Genomic DNA, 19,254 nt, shown 5'->3' with positions numbered 1-19,254 from the left:
AAATATTCTCAATTCACTAGTCAGTAAAGAAATGCAAATCAAAATCATGAGATACCACTACATCCTACTACAATAACTAATGTCAAAAAACGGACAATGCCAAGTGCTGGAAAGGATGTAAAACAACTTAAACTTTCACACACTAATGGGAATGAAAAACAGTACAGCTACTTTGAGAAACAGCGTAGCAGTTTCTGAGAATGTTAAACACATACTTCCCACATATGCCAGTAATCCAGCTCTTAAGTATTCTCTCAAGAAATGAAAACACAAAAAAATTGCATACAAATGTTTATGGCAACTTTATTTGTGATCACCCAAAACTGGAAACCCAATGTCCCTTCAACTTGGGAAAAAACAAGTTGTGGTACATCCATACAATGAAGTATGGCTTGGATATAAGGAACTACTGATAAACCCCACAACATGGATGAATCTCAGGTGTATTGTGCTTATTGAAAGAAACCAGTCTCAAAAGGTTACATACTGTAGGAGCACCTGGATGACACAGTTGGTTAAGCATTGGATTCTTGGTTTCAGCTCAGGTCATGATCTCACAGCTTCGTGGTTTTGAGACCCACCATCAGTCTCTGTGCCGACAGCATGGAGCCTACTTGAGATTCTCTCACTCTCTCTGCCCCTCCCCCACTCGTGCTGTCTCTCTCAAAACTAAACTTTAAGAAGGGCTACATATAGTATAATTCAACTTGTATGACATTCTCCAAAGGATAAAACTATAAGGATAAACAAATCAAGGTTGCCAGGAGTTAGGGTTAGAGAGGTTTTTACTATAAGTAGCAGGAATGACTTTGTTGGTGGAGGGCAGGAAATAATGGAACTGTTCTGTACCTTGATTGTGTTGTTTACACAACTCTGCATTTGTCAAAGCTTATAGAAATGTACACCAAGAGGAATTTTATTCTATGTAACTTTTTAAATACAATTTTAAAAATCTATAGGCATAAAATAAGCCTACATGTTGTAGGATTCTTTTCACATGACATTCACATGAAAGCAAAACTATAGAGACAGAAAACATTATCAGTGGTTCCCAGAATCTGAAGGTAGGAATAAAAGGGTTAACTACAAAAGGCCCTAGTGTTTCAGGGGTGATAGAACTATGCCATGTCATGATTGTATTAGTAGTTCACTACTGTATACATTTGTCCAAAGTGAAATAACTTACACTATAAAGGGTGAACTTTATGGTATATACATCAAATCTTAGTATTTTTTTAAATGAGGGAAATGACTCAAGAAAGAGCTTTTTTTTTTTTTAGGTTGTGATACACTGTAGAGAATGTGGAGTCCCAAATTCTTATCCCGACATGACTACTTTAGTTCTTCTGTTTGATTTAGGCCAAATCACATCCCCATGCTTTTTTTTTAATTAAGCTCTGCACCCAACATGGGGCTTGAACTCCCCAAGATTAAGTCGCATGCTTTACCAACTGAGGCAGCCAGGTGCTCCTCCCATGCTCCTTCTTACTCATTGAGATACCTCGTATGTCCAGTGCTTAGTTTCCAGTATGTCTTAGGAGTACTAGAAAACATTTTCATTTTTTGTTAATTTTAGAAAGAGACTGTGAATGGGAGAGAGGGGTGAATAGGAGAAGGGAGAGAATCTCAAGCAGGCTCCATGCTCAGTGCAGAGCCTGACACGGCTCAATCCCATGACCCTGGGATCACGACCTGAGCCAAAATCAAGAGTCAGACACTCAACCAACTGAGCCACCCAGACACCTCTAGAAAATGTCACAAAGTTCAATGAAATGCCATATAAGTTTTAAAATGGCCTTAGCTATCCTGGGATCCAATTTTTCATTGTAACATTATTTACCTGCCAGGAGAGTTTGATAAGATACTGTGAAGTAAGTTGTACTCCATGCAAAGGGACTTGGAAGTAGAATTTTAGTAAGACTCTTATTTTACTGAAAAAAGCATGTATCTAAAGCTGGCACATGAGTAGGCATTTAATCAGTTAAGGAGGCAGCACAATGCAGAGGAAAGAACCTACATGCGTTTTTTATCATATCTGGGTTCCAATCCTGGCACTTACTGTCTTGGGTACATCCTAACAACTTCCTTAGCCTATCTTTCATATGGGGAGACTAACCCCTTACTGGAAGAGCCGTACTGAGGATTAAAGGAGTTAAGAGGTTTCCAGGGTTTGGTGCAGTGTGTGCTCTAGTAGTACTTAATTCTCTTTTTTGGCTGCCCCAGAATGCAGGAGTGGTCTGCACTTCGCCACCAATCAGCCTGCAGCCAAGGGCTTGCCAGTCCATCATGTGATTCTGCTCTTAGGATTTGAATAGGCAAATTAGGGGGTGACAGCATGAGGCAAGACTAAGATGTGGCTGTGGATCCAAAGATGATGTGGAAGTTTGGGGTAGAGGACAAAGACTGAAGTGATGTAACAGCCAATCCCTTCAAATCTGTTCCCAGTAGATTGCTGGGCCAGATGTCATGTGCACAGCCCAAACTCTGGTAAAGTAAGATTGTTTATCTGCTGCCATCTACTCCAGTCCCTTTCTGAGGGCCCCTTGACACTATCTTTGTCTGATGGGGTAGGCTCTCCCAGAGCAGGTGGCTAATTATATTTTAATGGGGTATAGTGACTTCAACCAATGAACCCCTAATACAGCAGCTAATGGCACCAGATCCCTTTGAATGACGGAATTCAGAATTCAAAGCTGGTGCCGGATAAGAAATGATCATGCAAGGGTTGGGCCCAGCCAGAGTGTCTCACTTCAGGGGATTCCTCCAACCCAATCTGCCTAGAAATGCCCGAATGTGTGACTTGCCCCCCCCCCCCCCGCCATGTAGCCATTCTACCAACAAGCATCCTGTTTTCCCTTCATGTAAACAAGGTAGTGTTTACCACATCCAGGCTTGTGTTCTCTTCTCTCTATCCATCCCCAGACCCTTCCACAGACAAGGCTCATCACTTCTCCCCCTACTGTCACTGCCATACAGAAGAGGATCTGCAGACTTGGTGGGAGGAAGATGAATAGCCTACAGCCCACCACAGGAATGGCTTGCCACTGAAATATGTTGCCGACTGATAAAGAAATCATCACCCTCCTAGGGACCACCAGGTTACCAAAAGCCTCACCTCTAGTTGCACATTTAGCTATTCAAGAGGGTTTTGTAAGGGTCAGTCTTCTAACCATCCTAACCTACAGGGTGGGGATACACTGTTAGCATCAGGGATCTGCTGATAATTTTATTTCCCTTGAAAAACAGAGTAGGGGTTAAATAAAGAGTATTAGGTTTGCCAGCTCCGGCAACTTGGGACTCTTTTTTCTTGAAAAATGGAGGGAACAGTGAGAAGGGGACATGGTGGGGGAGGAGTTCTTTTAATATGCAGGTGCTTCAGGGAGAAGCACACCATTTCATCTGTATTCCATCATCCCACTGGAACTGGTGCTTGGAGGGGAAAGGGGGCTGAGATTAGTCGATCAGTCACCAGCACTGTCATCAGCGTTGCCAGAGAGGTCGAGGACAGACATCATGGAATCAGACAACTTGCTGGCGAGTTTATCTGCAGAAGGGAGAAATACAAGCATTCAGTTAATGGGTGGCTTGCCAGCAGGAGGGCCTGCCAGAGCTGGCCTATATCTATCTTGATCTACATCAAACTCCCAAACTGGCTCACTTACCCCCACCACTATACAAAACAACTGGGCGGTGGGGGGGGGGGGGGGTGTTGGCAGTCAATGCACAAGCTCACAGGTAGACTCATTTATCTACTTGTGAAATGATCACCCCAACATAGGGTCTATCTCAGAGTGTCAGACTCACTGGGCTCCAGGTATTTTTTTTTCCTTTCTAGTATCAAAACAGCAATTTTCTTTTACTGTGTTGAGCTTAGCACTCTGCTACTACTGTTAAAGCTCTCACAGCAAAGGGATAGCATAAAGTAGGGTCTTTGAGCCTGAATGCTCACCTCCCATCCTCCAGCCTGTTCTTCAGGATTCCCCTCAGATAACATCTCCTCCAGGAAGCCTTCTCTGATCATCCCTACCCCACCACCATCTGGGTTAGGTTCACCAGGCTGGGTTAGGTTTCCCCACTCTTCTTTCTCTGTCTGTGACCAATGTCTGTTTTCTTATCTCTTCCTCACTCCCTTATAATAAGACCAGGAGTTCAAGGGTATTTCATCTCCGGATTCCCAGGACTCAGTGTGAAACCAGGCCAAGAGCAAAGAACTGGGCTTATGGGGTCAATAAATCCTAGGTTTACATCTTGGCTCCATCAAATCCTAGTGTTTTACCTTGAGTATATCATTTAATGTCTCTGGGCCTGTTTCCTCACTTACCAAATCGGGATAAGGCTTGCAATGAGTTAGTGAAGATTAGTACAGCATGAAGACCTAAATTGGCCAGCCACACAACAGACCACCATTAAAATGGAGGAAGTTCTTTTATGAATTTACATTACATATTAAATGGAAACATGATATGGCAAAACTGTGTGATCAGCTGACTAGCATCTGCATAGAAAAAGAGAATAAAAAATATGTAGCTATTTGCCTGTGTACCTATCTCAGGAATGAGAAGAAATTAACTGGTCACCTCTGTGAGAAGCCCTAGATGACTAGGAGATTGGAAGGAGAGAAACATTTCACTGTATATCCTTTTGTACCTTTCAGATTTTGAGTACATTGCCTACTGATAAAGTAAACATTATATATAATCTGTAAATTCCGTAGAAAGCAGCTAATACATAAATAGTAGCTATTTGATACACAGACTAGGTTCTCCAAGTGTGGTTCCCAGAGGCACAACATCAGCATCCACCAGGAACCAGTTAGCAACACAAATTCTCAAGTGCTATGGCCAATATACTCAATCAGAAACTCTAGGGGTGGGTTCCAGTAATCTGTGTTTTAACAAGCCTTCCAGGTGATTCTAATAATAAGCTATAAAGTTTGACAACCACTGTGCTAATAGGTGAGCCTCCAAACCTATGCCCCCTAACCAGGGTTAGCCTTGCGCTGGACACATGTAAATGTTCGCTCAAGAGCCCCTAATCAAGGCCTAAGTGGGCATTTTTGGAGCATGGGTAAGAGGGGTATGGTCAGGTGCCCCCACCAGTACGCTTCTGCATCTTCTTCTTATTCTTCAGGGCAAATGCCAGAGCCTGGCCCTGCTGCAGGGGGTCTGTCTCCATGATCCTCTGCAGCATTGGACGGCGGTCCACAGGGCAGATGTCCACAGTGCTATTATTCCTGGGGCGGTGGTCCACATTGCGTTTAGCCCACCCCATCTGATGACGGTTTGGATTGGTGCAATACCCAGTGAGATCTCCAATCTGGAGAGAGAGAGGGCAACAGTAAGGTCTGGGTCCTCCAAAGACTTCTGCAGAGGAGGCAGGGACAGATTTGCTTAAGAATAGGAATCCTGGGGTACCTGGGTGGCTCAGAGGGTTAAACATCTGACTCTTGATTTCGGTTCAGGTCAAGATCTCACGGTTTGTGAGTTTGGGCCCCATGTTGGGTTCTGCACTGAGAGTGCAGAGCCTGCTTAGGATTCTCTCTCTCCCTCTCTCTCTGTTCCTCCCTGCTTGTGTTCTCTCTCTCAAAATACATAAACTTAAAAAAGAACAGGTAGAACTAAGCTCCAAGTCTGGCTCTATCACAAACTAGAAGGTGCTTCAGTTAATCTCTCAGCTGCAGTTTGATCATCTGTCAAATGGGATAGACAATGGGTAGCTTGCATGGCTTTTACAAGAATAAAATTTAAAAAATGAGTTACTTGATTAATGACAATTGGTATTATGATGATTCCTTTTTTTTTTTTAACTCAAGTTAATTAACATACAGTGTAGTCGTGGTTTAAGGAGTAGAATCCAGCGGTTCATCTCTTATATATGACACCCAGTGCTCATCTCAACAAGTGCCCTCCTTAATGCCCATCACCCCTTTAACCCATCCCCCACCCACCTCCCTTCCAGCAATCCTCAGTTTGTTCTCTGTATTTGAGTCACCCGTGGTTTGCCTCCCTCTGCTTTTATCTTATTTTTTTCTTCTCTTTCCCTATGTTCACCTGTTGTTTCTTAAATTCCACATGACTGAAATCATATTTGTCTTTCTCTGATTGACTTATTTTGCTTAACATAATACCCTCTAGTTCCATCCATGTTGTTGCAAATGGCAAGATTTCATTCTTTTCCTTTGCCAAGTAGTACTCCATTGTATCCGCTTTATCTATTCATCGGTTGATGAAAATTTGGGTTCTTTCCATAATTTGGCTATTGTCAATAGTGCTGCTATAAACATTAGGGTACATGTGTCCCTTCAAATCAGCATTTTTGTATCCTTTGGATAAATACCTAGCAGTGCAATTGCTGGGTCATAGGGTAGTTCTATTTTTAATTTTTTGAGGAATCTCCATACTGTTTTCCAGAGTGGCTGCACCAGTTTGCATTCGCACCAGTAGTGCAAAAGGGTTCCCCCTTTTTCCACATCCTCGCCAACATCTGTTGTTCCGTGAGTTAATTTTAGCCACTCTGCCAGATGTGAGGTGGTATCTCATTATGGTTTTTATTTGTATTTCCCTATGATGAGTGATATTGAACATCTTTTCATGTGTGTGTGTATATATATATATATATATATATATATATATATATATATACACACACATATACGTATTAACTCATTTAATCCTTGTAACAATGCTATGACAAACAAGGCACCTAAGGTCACACAACTAGTAAATAGTGGAATAAATACGAACCCTAGCAGTCACGCTTATATGTATGTATGACTACTCACCTCCCTATAGTGGAGAAAAGGCAAGACTACCAAACTACACAATTCTGGGGTTGCAGCCGGGGGCACCATTCACAATATAGCACATCTAAATGGTATCTCCCAGAGTTGTATAATGAAGTGGTCCTACTCAGGTTCCCTGAACCTGAGTCTGAAACCTGTAGCATAGAGTGGGGAACTACTATAGGTCCCTGAGGAAAAATGGTATGTCCTGGGGCTTATGGGCTCATTAAGAAGTATTACCAGAGGATGGCCTTAAACACACAACTTTACACTGGTTTTCCTGTAAGCACCAGGGGAATGTTTAAAATTGTGTGAGGATGAGAATGGCGTGATTCCTGCCACTACCTCAGTGCAGGCCTCATCATCTCTTATAGAATACAGATGACAGTTTCCTTCCTTGAACCCCTGCCTCCACCCTGCTCCCTTTCTTTCTAACCTGATTTTTACTCTGGCCACCAGAGTGATACCTATAGTACACAAACCTAACCACGCCACTTCTTTGCTTAAGAAACCCTTCCAGATGGTATGTAGCCATCAAAAAGAAAGGACAGCTCTTTAAGTAATCATGTGAAACAATCTACAAGATGATTTTGTAAGTGACATAAGCAAAATATGGAATAATATAAATACTATGCTATTATTTGAACTAAAACAGATCTCTGTATCTCCTTACACATATATATGTGTGTGCATAAAGATGGAATAGCTATGAAAGGACATTCAAGTCTGTCACCAAGGAGGGGACAAGGTGGCTGGGAGACAGATGCCAGAGAAACTTTTCACTGCATACCCTTTAGTACCTTTTAAATTTTATGCCATGTACACATATTACCTAGTCGAAATATAAATGTAAGGAAAAGATATTTTAAATAAAATCAGAAAAAAAGGAAAATGCTTTGACAGAAAAAAATAACCAACTTTCAGTGTTTTCCTAATACCCATGGCTTAAAGTCAAACTCAAGGACTGCTGTAATCTGATTCCAGATTCATCTTTCCTTGCCTCCATTCTCATTCCAACCACTCTGCACCACAAACGATTTCCCTAAAACACCACACTATCTCCTTTTTGGGCCTCGGCATAAGCACTGGCTGAGCTCCTAGCCATCGGCTGCTGCCCCCCACCCCCTGCCACTTGCCCAGAGAATTCCTCAGCCTCCAAAAGGTGACGCAAGCATCAAGGCCTCCAGCAAGACTTCCTTGATTCACAAGTAGCATAGTTACAGCCCTCAGATCCATGCTTTCCCAACCTCTGCCCCCACCTCTAGACTGTGTGTCTCCCATAACAGTACAGATGTCTGTATCTAAAACTCACTAAACTGCGACCTCTCAAAGGGCAGAGATAGGAGGACTAGCAGAAGAAGCTGAAAAGAGCCTCCAGGAATCATAGCATGGCATATTGACTTGATCATGTAGGTGCTGGGGAGCCGTAACAGGGGAGGTGACATGGTCAGACTGGGCCATTAGAAACCATGGGACATATGTCCAAGTGAGAAAAGGTTAGAAGCTTAGACTAGGGTTATAGAATGGGTAGGGATCAAAAGAAGCTGATAGTTTCTCAAGAGACTTAGGAGAGAGAGGCCATAGGACTTCCTGACTGTATGGGACACTGGATGCTAGTTGGAGAGAAGAGTCAAGGATAACCAGGTTTTCAACTTGAACAACTGGGTGGCCAAATGGGGATACTTATTCTCTAGGCTGGAGCCAGGCAGGCAAAGCTCCTTGAGAGAATATGCCTCTTCTTTGGACCTGCCATTGCCTGGCAAAGGATGCACACCACCTGACACCCAGGGAGCCCACAGGAAGTGAATGAATGACCTACATCTCCCCACCATTATAGGCAAACCTTGTGGGAGCCAAGCAGAAGGGACCAACCACTTCCCAGAGCCCTGGGTAGAGGAGAGGGTTGCTATGAATAAAGAGGACGGGTACCTTATACACGGTGGTTTTATTTTCCATGGCATCTGCTATTTTCATCATCGGAGAATGGAGCCACTTGATCTCCATTTCAAGCGGGTCCACATCACCCAACAGTTCATCTGATTCTCCAGTGGCCAAGCCTTTAACACAACCAAAACCACTGTCAGGGCCCTAGCTCCTTCCTGTGGCCAGCCCCCTGATCCCCACTGATTAGGCCTCAGTGGAAAGGATATGTGGACACTGCCCAAGAGAGTTGGAAAGGAAGACTCTTTCATTCCTGCTGGGAGGACACATGTCAAAGGATTAAAGGCATGTGAGGATTAAATTCACCTGCTGGGAGCTGTTCTTGGAGCCTTACCTTCCTCATCTGGAAAATGAGAATACCACAAGTCTATGACATAAGGCTGCCGTCACAGCAGAGGATGCCTGAAATGCACTGGTCTGAGACACTGCTCAGTAAATGGCAGCCACTGGGTTTCCCTCCCTAGGACCAGGCCTCTCTCCCCCTCGCTCTGGCCCCTTGCCTGGAGTTGGTCTCCACTGAAAACCATTAATGTAACCCATTGCGCTGGGCCCACATTATCCCACCTACTTCTAAACTTTGCCCCTATCCCTTTCCTCTAATCCCTACTCACTCTTCAAGATACAACACTAGGACCAACTCCTCTAGGAAACTCTCACCATTAATTTCTCCCTCTCCTCAATTTCCCAGACCTCAATATTTTGCCAAAGCACATTCTCAGTGATGGAGCCCCTTTTGCCCTCACATGCAGCCAGGGTCAAGCATCATCATAAGAACGTGAGCTCTAATTCTCCCCCAACTGGCCACTTGGTAGAAGAGGGAAGTAAAGTTCTGAAAGGGAATGGACACGCCTAAAGCCACATGGAGAATAAACTCTAGAGAAAGCAAGTCTCCTTGTCCTCATTTAAACTCCAAGGACACTAAAAGGCCCAGAGAAGGAAAGCAAGTGGCCCTCAAGAGAAACAGAGAAACCAGAAGGCAGGCCAGCTACAGCTTTTTCCACTACCCCAGACAGGTCCAGAGAACACTGGGCACCTTTCCTAGGTGAGATAGAGATGGGGGGGGAGGAGCCATAAGCCAAGTTTGCAAATAGTAGTATCTGAAAAGAACAAACTTCCTACAGAAATTTCTGAAAGCCACACCTCTGAACCCCAGCAAATGATCATCTTAATAACACCTAATACTCACCAAGCATGTACTATAAGCCAGGCACTGCTCCAAGTGTTTTTACATATTAAGTAAGTCTTCACGAACAACTTATCGGGTGAGTGCCACTGTCCCCATTTTACAGATGATGTCATTGAGACATGGAAAAATTAAGTAACTTATGCAGCATCACACAGCTAGCAAGAAACAAAACTTGGATTTGAATCCAGGCAATCCATTTTTTAACCACTTAGCTACACTGGGCTAGGACTGTCTTAGACCACAGGGCAGAAGAGCTACTTTAAATGCCACCTCTGCCTGCCATTGACCGGGCACCATTCAGCAAGTATCACCTTTCTGTGACTCAGATGTCTCCCTGCCAATGGGGGTAAGAATGAAAATCTAGAAATGGACATGCAATGGCTGAGGCAAAGCCTAGGGCAACAAGAGAGAAGGGGTTTTGCATAGGAGTGTCTTAGTCCATTCCAGGTCCCAAGAGATAGGGAAAGGACCCTCATATTTCCTGAGCACCCCACTGTGTACATAGTACTTTGCTGACTTTTTTCCTATCTACCAAAAGACCACAACCACCCCCATGGTCCAGATTAGAACTCTCCACCTTGTGGGAGAAAACATTAAGCTTAGAGTTGGTTAAACCATTTTCTCAAAGCCAGAGTAGGGCCAGGGCAGGGGCGTGGATCAAACATGGGATTTGTTGTTGGGTCTGTGTGGCTCCCACCCAGGGCAAGACAAAGTGCTGGGCAGGCCATTCCACTTGCCCCCACTTACATTCCATGGTATCTTCATTGGCCTGCTCGGTATCCTCAATGTCAAAGACTTCAGTCATCTCCTTAATGATCTCAGCACTGAGATGAGCAGGCAAAGTGTGGGTGGCAGGTGGCAGTGTATAGAAGCTGATCTTCCCACTGCATTGGGAGGTGGGAGGAAATTGGTGATGTCATTAAGAGAACAAATGACCAAAGAGAGGATGAGTTACCAAGTCAGAAACAATGAGGAACAACAAGAAAACCCACAGTAGCTTCAGAACAACAAGTTGAGTTTCTGGATAACCACTGGCCATAAATTCCTGATCAGAACATGACCTGGTGCCTCAGCCTTCCCCTGCCCTAGGACCCAGGATGTCATGCTGCCCATCACTAAACACAGATGCACCCCTTTGTGGAGCATGACTCTCAGCAGGTTTCACCCTGACACCTAGCCCCCTCCTCACCTCACCCAGTCAGCCAAAACAGCTTTGGCTGCCTGTTCCTGACTGTATACGCCTCCCTTCTTCTTCTTCCCCAGGCGGTGAGCCACTGCAGTCAGAAAGTGCTCAGTGGTCTGGAACCCAGAGATGCCATAATAGCTGGAAATCTGGTGAAGAAAGAAGGAAGAGAAACAATGAGGAAAATTGAGGGGCCCTTGGAGTGAGGCAGGGTATGAGCTAGAGCCTTCTGTACCTCCTCCATGTTACAGCGCTGCAGGATGGTCTCTACTGGGGTCACAGGGTCTGCCAACTTCTGTACATGGATGCAGTTGCGCAGGATGGTGCCCACCTCTGAGTTTGGTCCTGGGACAATGCCTGGGGCATCCAGCAGCCTGATGAACTTGTCCAGATAGACCTCCTGCATGAACCTAGGACAGAAAAGAGATAAGAGAGAACACAAGACACTGATGAGCAGGGATGTGTCTGGTATCCTCTAGGCCCCAGGCACACAGCTGGGAGAGGGGTGAGGGGAAGATAGCATACAGATTAAGATGAAGAGATGTGGGGCTGGGGCTCTGCAGCCTACAAACCTGGGACTAATTCTAGTCTAGTCTCTGGCAGTGAGGACTAAGCTGTAGGACCATGGATAAGCTTCTGACTCTCTGAGTCTCTGTTGCTTCATCAAAGAAATAGAGTTGCTTATCTGTAGCCCAATCTTGCATGGCTGCTAAGAGACTTCAAGGAGCTAAGGGGGAAAGCATCCAGCTCAGTACCTGGCCCACACCAAGGGCTGTTAGTGAGACTCCCATGCCCAGAGGAAGAATCAGAGACTGGGCCAAGATAAGGAAAGGGGCAGGGGCTGAAGTCATGGGAGATGGAGGAATGGTAGGGTCAAGGAGCTGTGGAGTCAGGGAGCAGGCAGGTGCTTACTTGGTGACCCCAGGAACAGCTCCCACACTGCATGCACGGCTGCGTTTCAGGCTATTGATCAGGCTGCTCTTCCCAACATTGGGAAGGCCTATAAAGGAACAACAGATGGCTCAGGGCAGGAAAGGCCCTCAGGAACACTTGGGCCAGCCTGTGTCCAGGCAGGAACAATGACCAAGCCATGGGGAAGCCAAAAACAGGGCCTGGCCTCCTGCCTTCCCATCCCAGGCCCTGGCCAAGCCCCAACATGGCCTTCCTAACCCTTTCCTCCATTTGTGACCATACTGGGTAAACATGTCACTCTATAGATGTGACACTCACCTCCCACCTACAACCAGCTTGGGAAAGGTGCTCAATGCAAGGCCTCTGTAACATGATCCAACAGAAGGTAGATATCAGGACATGTCCGTGAAACAGAGAACCATCTGTCCTGGTGTAAATTCACCTGGTGGGGAATGGGAGGGCCCTCCCCAGATGTCAGTCTCTCAGTGCAACTGTCTGCCTGTGGTGCATGTTTTTCTGTTCAAGCATCTGTGAGCACCTCTAGGCCTGTGGATGTCTTTGTGTGCTACTCCCTCACCAGGTCTCTCATTCTCACCATTATCTTTCTCTGTGTGCTAGAATTTATACGCAGATCACTCTTTCATGGATGTGCCTATGTGTATGTACTCCTCATACATAGAAGTCTGTACACCAATGTGTGTGTGCATGCGCGCACACACACACACACACACATGCATATCTCGGTTGTCCTCATTCTAAATGTTACTATTTACTTTTCCATTTTTACTTTCTCCCACTCAGTCTTTTTCTCTATCATATATGTCTTTCTTTGTGTATCTCTATCTAAACACCTATTTCTCTGCTGATTTGTCTCCTTATCTCTCATTCTAGCCATTGCCCTTTCTGGTTGTCCTCACCCCACCAATTCTGCCTCTTTTTAATTCCCTCTATGCCAACTTCTCCCAGTCTCTTTTGGTGTTCCTTCTCTCCATGGGCTTGTCTCTGTATATCCCTCTGTACGTGTTTCACTATGTCTTCTTCTGTCTCCCTGTCTACATCCCTAACCCCTCTCTCTATCTTTATTTCTCTATGAATATACATCTATCTCATCATAGACATGTTTGTATATTTGTCTCCTTCTATGACTGGATATGTGACTGTGTCTGAGGGTTAAGTGTATATGGGCACATGTCTCTCTGTGCCTCTATTCGTTTTGCAGGGAGCAAAGTTGGGATGAGTGTGTAGGAAGAACCTGGTTTGCATATATTTTGCCTCTGGGTCTGGATATGTTTGCACAAGTATAGATCTGTACATGTATTTGTGGACCTGCGTGTGTTCACAGGTGTGTGTGTGTGTGTTCCTCCATGTCTACTTCTTTGTTCCTGGCTCTTTCCATGTGTACCTCCCTCTCAGTCTCTATCCCTGTATCTGACTTTCTCATTCTTTCTTTGGTATGGAGGTCTGTCTCTCTAGATGCATGGAGTGTCTAGCCCTCTTATGTGTCTTTCTGTAGGTCTCTGTGCACATGTCTGTCTCTATGTTGCTTCTGGTATCTTTTTGTTTTCATTATCTCCCTCTCTCTACATGCCTCTGTCATTTAAATCCATCTTTCCTTTCTACTCCCCACCAATCCCACCATTTCCCAGTTCTTTTTCTAGGTCTATTCAGGTCTGTATATCTATACCTTTTTCTCAGTGTCCAACTCTCTCCAATGTCTTTCTCTCTTGGCTTTACTTCCTCTCCCTGACAGTCTATCTCTTTTTCTCTCAATTTCCCTATTCTCTCCCCATCATCCTTCCTTTAGTGCCCTGGGTTCCATACAGGCCCAAGTTTGAGCATCAGCCTACCTTGCCTCACACAGGGTTGATCCCCACAAGTCCCTTTCCCTTATCTGGGCCTCAGTGTTCTTATCTGTAAAAGAGATATGTTCACCCCTCCCTCCCCCAACAGTTCTGGTAGGATGAGATGGCACCAACACCAAGCATAGCCCTGTGTATTTGGTCCATAGCTCTAATACTCAATGCATGGTGGTGATTCTGAGTATGCCTTCCTACATTCACCAATACATATCATAAATCACAAAACCCTTCCTGAACTGCTCCTCTCTTCCCCAGAAGGGTAACGTGAAGCTCCCAGAGTCCTTCACCCAGCAAACCCCCTGCCCAAGGAAGGAGCCTGAGCCCCATGACCTCCCTCTAGGCCTTACCCACAACACCCACACGAATATGGGTGCGCACTTCACCAAGGCGGCAATAATTCCCCAAAACCCTCATGAGGTTTTCAGCTCCAAAGCAGGCTTTGCTTTTCAGCAGTGACTCAGAGGCTTGATCCACTGGCACAGTGCAACGATTCTGGAAAATGAGGGGTTATTACAGAAGAGGCATCAGGTGGGATATGTGGTCTGAGTCCAGATCTCCAGCTTTCAGTGAAACTTTCAGGGCCACCTCCCTGTGACCACCAAGATCCCCAAGGCTGAAACTGAGGGCTTCTCACACAGGTCCTGAATACCTGCCATTTGCCTGCTTGCACAAGGCCTCTTTCTCCACTGTCACTGCATCTTCAGTCTTCTCTGTCCCTCCCTCTCTCTAGACACACAGATCTCTTGCCTCCTTCAGCAGGGGAAAGATGGCATCCTGGCCTCTAGTCAAGCCAGGTTTGAATTCCAGCTCTGCCTCTCACAGGTGTGTGTGCATCAAATCCTGTTCCCCTTCTCTGGGCCTCAGTGCCCTCATCCACAAAACAGGTAAACTACCTTCCCTGCCTGTGTTGGCAAAATAGTGCCTGGCCCATAGCCTACTTTCCCTTGATCCCTCACATAGGACAAAGCCACTCCAGCCTCCAACTCCTTACTCCTGATGCCCTTCCATCTCTTCCTCTTTCCTTACTCACCCAACACAGCAATGCAAAATAGGAATTAAGCTAAATATCCATCAGTAAGAAATAGGTTAAGGAAATATATCCTTAAAGTGGAATACAAATGAAAGAGAGATGTCAGAAAAGGATGCTCACCACGTTTTTTTGCCATAAAGAAGGCCAAAAATTATAAATGAGATATCAGGTTTCTCCCAAATGAGTAAAGATTAAAAGGTTTAATGATATCAAATGTTGGAAAGGATGTAGGGAAATAAACCCTCACACATTCATCTACCCCAGTGGTAGGTAGATAAATTGGTATAGCCACTAGAAGAGAGGCAATTTGTCAGTGTCTGGGAAAATGTAAAATACATAAAGTATATGACCTAGCCATTCCACCTCTTAGTACCCAACCTATACACTCACCCACCAGCCAAGATAACATGGGCAAGGGTGTGTGTTAAAGTACTGCTTAGAATGATTAAAAATTAGAAACTAACTTTATTTAGCATAAGAAAAGTACACCTCTACAAAAAATTTGCCACAAAAAAAAGCAAGCCCCAGGATGACACATATGAATGACACTTCCAAACACTTCCTTCTCTATTTCTCTCTATATATACATCTACATATATATAAAACAAAGAAAAACATCTGAAAAAACAGCCACCAAGCTAACAATGGTGGTTACCTCTGGGTATGGATAAAGGAAATTGGAATTAAGGATACTGGTGGAAAGTTACTTAACCTGTCTATAATTGCTTTTATTTTTTCTACTTTAGGAAATTCTGCACCTAGTGCAAAACTGAAAACACGTCCTGCAACACTCAGTTTCTCTCCTCAGAAGCAACCATGTTACTATAATACTTTAACATTTTACAACAAAACTGTGTTTCTGTGTTAATGATATAATTAGAAAGTAGTGTGATTTGTGTTAAACAGAAAAATGGAGACTTTTTTTAAAAGTTAACAGTTAGCTATATTTTCCATATTTTCTAGCGACAGTATGTATTATCCTTATATATGGGGAAAAAAAGACTTTCCAAAAATCTAAAATATAGAAAGGAGTAAAGTGAAACAAATATTAAAAAGTCATCTAGTAAAGCAAAAAGCTCAAAGTTGAGGCCCAGTTCAATTACTAAAGGGCTGGAAGCCATAGTCCAAGTTATGACCCTCCAACCCTGGCCCCAGGCTACCCTGAAAGAGGCTAAATGCCCCTAGCTCCAGCTTACCAGGTTTTTGACCTGATGCTGTGTGCTGGCCTTGAAAGCCACCGTTGGCAGCTCATTCCGAAGGTAATCAAGCCACTTCTCCACAACCTCTTTGGGGACCAAGTCTGGGGAAAATAGAAAAACATAAGACTTAGTAAGGAGAACATCACTTTGATGGCTCACTCCAAATATACATCCACCCACACCAAGGCTAGGCCCACCTCCTGCCAACAGATGTCTCTCCCTCACCCTACCAGTATCTGTCCAGTTCCCAGGTTAGAATTAGAAAGGACAATTTACTCTAGGGGACCAGTTAGCCCTCCCTGAGGGGACCTCTGTCCCTTAGGGAAAAGGGGCAAATTAACTGTTTGGTCCCAGATGCCTTCCTTCCAAGCAAGGCTTCCTGAAGATTGTGTTTCCCATCCTCTCTGTGGATCATTCTAGGTTGGGCCAAATGTCAAGAATAACTCTGAAGAGAAGATGGCTACCATTTGTGGAGTACTAACCATGCATATACCAAGCATTTTATCATGAATTCTCACAACAACCCTATGAGGCTGGAACAATCACAGCCCACTATACAGCTAGAGAAATGGAAGCTCTCAGGTGACATGACTTGTCCAAGATCCTAGTGAAAATGACAGTACAACTGAGATAAGACTCAGATCTCAGTGACTCTTGAGTCCATGTGATCTTGTGCCCTAGTCTTTGGGTTCCAGCTTAGGGTAGACAGGAACTCTCCCAACTTGTTATACAGTGTGTGTGTGTGTGTGTGTGTGTGTATCTTTCAACAATTAACTTTACCTCTCGGATTCCCGGCTTTAAAAACTGGATAAGAATTCCTACTTTGCAAAACTGTTATAACTACCCTTGAGTTGCTGAGTCTCAGGGTCTGGTTGGAGCTAGTCTTTCAAGGTTTGGTCCCTGCCCTGCCTTATCCAATTCTGCCCAACACCTACCAATCTTGTTCAAGACCAGGACCAGCTTCTTGTTGCCTTCTGCCTGCAGGACAGCCTCCTCCATTTGGAAACAGCGACAGCCCAATGGGTCTCTGGCATCCAGGACTTCCAGAATCACATCAGAGTATTCCACCACCTTCAGAGCAGAGGACAGAGGATGAAGGCAAGGAAAGCATTGGGTATCAATCACAAAGGCCCAGGAAAGAAAAGGTCTCCGTCTCAGTCAGGAAAAACAGAAATGGAGAAGAGCTGGGACAGGATTGGTGCCCTCCCTAAAGAGCCTTAAGAAATGGGTCCCAATACCTTACGGAACTCCTTGTAATAAGCCTTCCTTGTAGCCTCATCATCCAATTGAGGAAACATATTTAATTCCTGCAAAACTTCCTCCTAAAGGGAAAAAAACAGAGAGAGAATGGTCCAGGGAAGAAAGAGGGAGTGAAAGTCAGGTCTTTGGAAACCATGACAGGCTGAGGGAGCCATGGGAATCCCAGCCCACCAAAGAGTAACTCTGACTAGCCAATAAAGCTGGGAACTGGAAGAATGGATAGAGCTACATGGTGCATGTATGTGCCTGTGTGTAAGTATGTGCTCAAGTACTAGCTAGAGACCTAAGTATGCATCTGTGTATGTAAGGAAAGAATGTGAGAGGGAGGTATAAGTGAGAAAAACAACCTGTGGGGGGAACATGGGATGAAAGAGGCAAAATATGCACTTTATGTTAGAAAAGGAACTTTGAATTGGAAAGTGCATATTCTGTGAGATGAGAATACGTGCCAAAAGGGCAGTAAGAAGTCCAAGAGGGAAGATGGCACCCCCCTCACACGCACTTTTCTGTTAACACTTCCTTCACACTTATACCTTCTCTCCCCCACTGTCCCCTGGTCTTAGGTCTCCCTTCTCCTATTCCCAACCCCATATTTGGGTTCCAGCTTAGGGGTTTTCCAGTCACAGATAAGGCTCGAAATGGCCATCTGCCTCCCTCTCATCCCTCCCTTCTTCCCTTTCCACAGTTTCCCATCTTCACTGCACTAATTCCCTACTTCCCCTCCAACAATCTCACATCCTCCTTCTTTCCCTTTCAAGATGCTTCTGAGCAAACCCAAACCAGTCTGACCCAGAAGCAAAGGCTGCTCTTTTACCTTGTGCTCAAACTCCTCCTGGCGTTGCAGGGCATCCTGACAATAGCTCTCGATGGTCCTACGTCTGTGTCTCTCTTGCTCCCGTGCAGCCTGTTGCTTCTCCCTCATCTCTTCAACCTAACAAGTGAACACACACCAGGACTACAGCTGACTAGATCTGTAGCCTAAGGGAGGGATAGGAGACCTCGAATAACAGGGAGCAGGTGACAGAGGGAAGAAACAGTGTTGATATGGCAGAGGTAGGAGGAACAGGGATACAGGGAGAAAACAGATATAACAGCAGGGGATAAGGGGCTTGAGAGAAAGGAAACAAGAGATGAAGGAAGGGAAAGTGTGGCAGAGAACAAAAGAAAGAGGGCATGTGAAGCTGAGAACGTGTTCTGGGAAAAGGGAACCAATTAAGACCAGAGGGAGAAAAGAGGACAAGCTCCTGGGATGCTCCATCATTTAAAGAGCAAGAAAATGAAGCAGCAGCCAAGGAGACTGGAAAAGAGGAAGGAAGACATCTAGGAGAGTAAAATGACAAGAAAGTCAAAGGGAGGGTGTTTCAAAGAAAGCATGGTCTCAAATCCTGAGAATTCAGATGAGATGACAGAATGAAACTATCCATGAGTGTGATGTCAGAGAATGAGCAGACAGTGAGGCTGACAGGATTCAGTGGAGCAGCAGGGCAACAATGGACTGGGAGGTGAGCAAATGGAGACACTTAAATCAAGTATCAAAGTGACTACCTTCTCTTCTTTATTCTGCAAACAGCCTCAACAACCCTAACAACTCTGGTCTTTGCCCTTCCCTTCACCACTTCTGTGGACCTGGCAGTCAGGACAGGCCCTCTCTCTCCCCCAAGGTCAAGGGCTTACCCTCTTCTTCTTTAATTCAGCCTCCCGACTGGCATGATCATTGGAGTGAACAAACTGGGGAGCAGAGGCTACTTTGGAAGCTGCTTTCTTTCCATTCTGCTTTGTAGGCTGGTCACCGCACAAGAGGAAACAATCAAACAGAGCTAATGAATCCATGGAAATCACCCATCCTGGAGGGTTGCTCAAAAGTAGGCAAAAAGAAAGGCTCCTTTCCCACAGGTCTGCCCAT

At 44.9% G+C, this 19,254-nt stretch overlaps 1 protein-coding gene across 6 annotated transcripts in view; it reads right to left on the bottom strand.

Moving 5' to 3' along the window:
- Nucleotides 1-278: 278 nt before the first annotated feature.
- Nucleotides 279-19,254, bottom strand: part of GNL3L (G protein nucleolar 3 like) — a 29,010-nt gene continuing 10,034 nt past the window's right edge. For 2 of the 6 annotated variants that reach the window (XM_004000548.6, XM_006943757.5), the window contains exons 4-16: nt 19,026-19,133; nt 18,166-18,282; nt 17,330-17,413; nt 17,027-17,162; nt 16,089-16,192; nt 14,210-14,354; nt 12,004-12,091; nt 11,327-11,501; nt 11,098-11,240; nt 10,656-10,792; nt 8,711-8,838; nt 5,097-5,316; nt 279-3,544 (exon numbers count right to left, since the gene is read on the bottom strand). In XM_004000548.6, coding sequence (XP_004000597.1) covers nt 3,462-3,544; nt 5,097-5,316; nt 8,711-8,838; nt 10,656-10,792; nt 11,098-11,240; nt 11,327-11,501; nt 12,004-12,091; nt 14,210-14,354; nt 16,089-16,192; nt 17,027-17,162; nt 17,330-17,413; nt 18,166-18,282; nt 19,026-19,133 — 1,668 coding nt within the window. In that variant the 3' untranslated portion in view covers nt 279-3,461. The remainder of the gene's footprint in view (nt 3,545-5,096; nt 5,317-8,710; nt 8,839-10,655; nt 10,793-11,097; nt 11,241-11,326; nt 11,502-12,003; nt 12,092-14,209; nt 14,355-16,088; nt 16,193-17,026; nt 17,163-17,329; nt 17,414-18,165; nt 18,283-19,025; nt 19,134-19,254) is intronic. The other 4 variants (XM_019823862.3, XM_045050620.1, XM_006943759.5 and 1 more) reach the window with 3 other exon arrangements.

Source organism: Felis catus, chromosome X (genome assembly GCF_018350175.1).
Source record: "Felis catus isolate Fca126 chromosome X, F.catus_Fca126_mat1.0, whole genome shotgun sequence".
Lineage (NCBI taxonomy): Eukaryota > Metazoa > Chordata > Mammalia > Carnivora > Felidae > Felis > Felis catus.
This window is presented reverse-complemented; position numbering and strand designations above follow the sequence as displayed.